This window comes from Arachis ipaensis, chromosome B08, assembly GCF_000816755.2.
Source record: "Arachis ipaensis cultivar K30076 chromosome B08, Araip1.1, whole genome shotgun sequence".
Lineage (NCBI taxonomy): Eukaryota > Viridiplantae > Streptophyta > Magnoliopsida > Fabales > Fabaceae > Arachis > Arachis ipaensis.
Window position 1 is genome coordinate 114,569,519 of NC_029792.2, and position 5,056 is coordinate 114,574,574.

At 34.7% G+C, this 5,056-nt stretch overlaps 1 protein-coding gene across 1 annotated transcript in view; it reads right to left on the reverse strand.

Moving 5' to 3' along the window:
* Window positions 4,212-5,056, reverse strand: part of LOC107611443 (probable homogentisate phytyltransferase 1, chloroplastic) — a 3,543-nt gene continuing 2,698 nt past the window's right edge. The window contains exon 6 of the mRNA XM_016313367.2: window positions 4,212-4,479. Coding sequence (XP_016168853.1) covers window positions 4,438-4,479 — 42 coding nt within the window. The 3' untranslated portion in view covers window positions 4,212-4,437. The remainder of the gene's footprint in view (window positions 4,480-5,056) is intronic.

The window sequence follows — 5,056 nt, forward strand, 5'->3', positions numbered from 1 at the left end:
AAGATTGTGCATGTTTCGATAATGGGCTGATTCTGGTTTTCCTAATTACGCATGTCTCATCTTTTGATGAAATCCCACTTCATTATTTGAATCTAGGTCAGTGATTATAGCCCAATAGGTGGTATTTACTTATATGGTTAGAGATTTGAGTGTATTGCTAGTTTAGATTTGAAAAGAAAGTTCTTCTATGATCAATGAAGTATGGAACTAGAGGTTCGTGCTGTGGGTTGGTTCTCTAAGAATCAATTAATAATCATCACACTACTGTATAGAAACCAGTAAATATGGTTAGTACACCAATTAGTGTGGAATAAAATAGGGCTAATTAATTTTTTTTACTGTGCAGCTCCCAGGACTGTAGTTTAGGAGCAGGATTTAGGTAGTAATTGGACTGCTGTGAATGAATGTTATGTATAATTTGAATGTCCAACTTTTAAATCCAAAGGTAGTAATTGGACTGCTGTGAATGAATGTTATGTATAATTTGAATGTCCAACTTTTAAATCCAAATCACTACTACTTGTAGTATATAAGGACCTTAAACATAGATGTATATCCAGCTCACTCTTTATAAGTTATTGTATTAGTTTTGATGTTGTCTCTTAAGATTGGACACTAATCAAAATTAGTTCAACAGCATTAATTCCTCAATTATTAACGTGAGTATATATCTTGTTGTCGTCAGGAGTTTACAATGGCTCGGAAAGGTCGATTCACGAAAAAATCAAAATTGGAACCAGGATCTCAGCAACCACTGGAGCGAATGCGATTTTGGACTCCCACCATGATGGCTCTCAAATTCTTCCGACCAATGGTGAAAGTGTCCCCGCTAGTGGTGATAGTGTCCCCGCTACTTCACGCCCTTTCCGTCGCGAAGTGAACCAAGGCCTGCTCCAGACGAGCACAAATAGTACCCAAAACTCGCTGACAGGCCATCTCAACTTGGAGGCTAATGCTATTGAGGAACCTCTTGTCGAAGAAGAAGTTGACGAGCTCCATGATGCTCCTGTGGTTCAGAGTCGCAGAGGACGCAAGACTACAGAGTTTTGGACTGTTAAGATCATAGGTATCTTTCCAAATTATTTTTCTTCCATCAACATCATTTAAGCTCCACCCATTATTAATTTACACAATACTGAAATTCGTTCATCCCAAATGCTTTCAGTTGCAAAACAGGTCAATGACATTTGACCTTCTCCATTTGTTTGCAGAGTAATTTTTTAATTTCTTGTATCATAATCTTTAATTGGATAAAATGTATTCTGTGGCCTGTCAAAATAATTATAAAAGATTTTGATTTATTATATTAATTTTATTTTTGCCTACATTTCAAATAAAGCGATAAATTTGTTCTTATTATTAGTTTTCTAAATTAAAAGTCGGTAATTTTTTTTAAATTTGTTTCAAGTGTTGCAAATCTACACCAATTTATGCATGTTATATGTTGAATTGATCCATCATAATTCTTTTGTTAGGTGTATACTAAGGTAGTATTTTAATATTATTATGTTATATGTAAATTTTTTCGCATGCTGTCCACAACGCAAATGTTATATTTGGCTTATAGATTCTGACGGCACAATCAAGCCGGCAAAACTAAGTGTGAGGGATGCTATGGCACGGCCTAACGGTAGGAAGATCGTGCTCAGGTTCAACAACGCAAAGCAAGCAATTGGAGATGAAGCTGGACTATTGAGTGGCGTGCTTGGTCTGTTGGGATCTGATTATGGAAAATTTTCCATCTGTAGGAAAAGTTGGCATCAGATTAAAACTAAAGACAAGGTTTATAACGAATGTGTCAAGGTAAAAGTTTATATCCCGGGTAAATTAAATTTGCTTATTTTTACAATTTTATTGACAACTTGTATTATCTGTGTAGCAAATTTTTCACTTTGATGAAGACAGCGAAGGAATTATTAAAAAAAATATGTTGAAAAGTATGGGGAAGGCTTGGAAGGAAACAAGGCTGAGGTTGTATGACCGTTTTTATGAGCCAACATTCACTATTGATCAAAATCTTGAGAATCGACCGCCGGGAATTGATCGAGAGCATTGGAGATGGTTCCTTGACTATCGCGCCGAACCTGAGACGAAGGTAATATACTGTATCGTTGTTACACAAGAATACCAATTATGCTGCATTGAGTCCTTTTCTATTAGATTCTAATCGCCCTTTGTCTCTGATGGACCAATAGGAGAAGTGTAGGAAAAATACGGAGAATCGATCAAAAAAACAATATACCCACAGTGGAGGTTTGAAAAGCTTCACACGGCGGATGGAAGATGAGGTAATTTACTTGTTTTGTTTAGTTATGCTAGTATCTTTGTGACTAAATTTTCATTGATTTTGTGGAAAATTTTAATGCAAAAACTTTGTTGTTACAGTCAGAAGAACAAGGAAGAATAATCGGTAGAGGAGAGTTATGGATTAAGATGCACAAAAAGAAGGATGGCTCATATATGAATGATGAAGCAAGAGCAATTGGTGTAAGTAGTACTTGTTAATTGATAAAGGTTAACACAAGTCAATTTAGGAGAATTACCCCTATTTTTTTTTTGTGATTTTGGTTGATAGTGCATATCTTTCCATGTTACTAATTTGTGTATGTAGGAAAGAATTGAGGATATTGAGCAACAGGATGAGTCTGCCAGAATGTTGTCTCAAAATGACTCCATTGCTCAGGTTTTCGAAAAAGAAAAACCGGGTAGAGTACGTGGTGTGGGTTTTGGACCGACTCCTAGTCAACTCTTCGGTCCGAATTCACATGCGCCTGGCAACGGAGTCCAACTAGAGGAGACCCAGAGGAGGCTGCTTGAATTGCAGGCAGAGCTGGAAGGCGAGAAGTTGAAGAGGAAGGCGATGGAGGACGAGGCAGCAGCAGAGAAGAAAAAGATGAAAGTAATAGAGGACGAGGCAGCAGCAGAGAAGAAAAAGATGAAGGCGATGGAGAGTGCTCTGATTTATCTGTTTCAAAGGCAGGGTGTGGAGCTACCACCAGACATCGCTGCAGGGATGAGTTTCATAGAATGATAGAGTGAAAATAGAATATTAGGATTGGAGTTATTTTGCATTGAAGTAAACATTTTATTGAATTAGACTGAGCAACTCTATGAAAGAGATTTATTTACTTCGTATTTTGATGGATATATTAATTTGTTTTGCTTATATTTAAATTTTGTTTTTGCTTCAATTTTATATTCTATTTTTGAGTTTCAAATTTTCACTCTTATAATAATGGAAAATAAAAAATAGTTAAAAAGAATAATTCAATAATATTATAAATAAATTACGCGTGTTTTATTTGAAAAACGAAAATTTCTTTTTTTTATTAAATTAGCGGCGGTTTTAAACCGCCGCTGTTTGGGTTCAGATCAACCGCCGCTAACTTTTAACATAAACTGATGTCCCATTTGACGGTGGTTTAAAACCGCCGCTAAACTTGTGGAAACTTGGACTCGTCATGCCAAATTGCGGCGGTTTTAAAACCGCTGGTAAATATGAAGGAAACCGTGAAAGACTCATTTGGTGGCGGTTTTCAATTTTGTGCCGCAAAAAGTTTGATTTAGCGGTGGCTATACCAGCGGTTTATGAAAACCGCCGCCAAACCCAATCCCGGCGCCCATATCCATGGCCTTTTATAAACCGCCGGTATTTGATTTTGCGGCGGTTTAAAACCGCCGCTAATCAATAAAAAAACCGCCGCCAATACGCGGCTACCTTGTATTACGTTGATACCTTCTTGTAAGCTAAGGTGTAAAAATATCCAAATTTCCAAGACTCTAACCATTATTTGACATAGTAAAATTCACTTAGAAAAATATAACAACAATCAACCCTTCTTCAAAATTAAAGCATAACCACAATTAATACTAATATTGTCTAGTAACACCAAATATTTAAATCAAGAGCAATGCTAGGGGGCCAGCAACATTTGTGATTGGTAGCCATCAACTAGCCATCAATGATGATTTGATGGTGTGAGATTGGTGTGAGATTTCATCCAATGGCTCACCTTTCTCTGCTGGTTACATGCTGGCCAAAATGCAATAAAATTGCTGGCCCCCTAGACTTTTCCTTAAATCAATACAAATAACACAATATTATGCATTAGTCTAAAGTCTTATGCATTTTAAACATAAAACATTAACTTATAGTCTTATAATGACAAATAATACAAAATATTAAGGTTTACAATACTTAAATTCCATATAAGAATAGTCATGATCTATCACTAATAACACAAAATATTAATTGTGTATGATGACCGGGCCGAGTTCGGGTGATCCGAGCTATGGTCCGAACCCGACTCGAAATAATGATCGGGTCTATTTTTGAGACTCTTACCCGACCCTAAATCCGATAAAATCACACCAAATTAGTTCCTAAAGTGTTCAGGACCGAGTTGAACCATATACACCCCTAATCTCCTCAATTCTTCATCGTACAAATAGTACGAGGATGTTTTCCACATACACAAGCTGTGACAGAAAAGATTATAGAAATGATAAATTAGTAATAATATATCTCAATGTGTATTCTGAAGTCAGAACTTTAGTCTTCACAAGTACAATAACTTTAATTTAATTTGTCCATCTATAGAGTATATAATAGAAACATTCAATCATTTTAATCACTAATCTCAATCATACAATTAGTTTTAGTAATTTGTTTCGATTATATATATATAAATGTATCACTTTTATTATATAAAAGTATCTTGAATACGTTTGAAAACATTTTCATGTAATTTTAATAACACAAGAATATACGATACTTACGTACTTAACATAATCCTGTAGTAATTTTTCTTTAATAAAAATATTACTGTATTTTAAAATATTAAGTACAAAATTTGAACTAATTAAACATTAGACTAACTTTAAAATTTTGAAAAGTTTCAAAGATAAAAAATATAGTTACCCTGTAACATTTTCAACTATAACACAATGAATAGAAACTACAAAAATATATGCTTATTATAAGATACATAACATACATTAGGAGTTATATTATATTTTTACAGTTCTATATATATTTTCTCAAATTTACTAACTC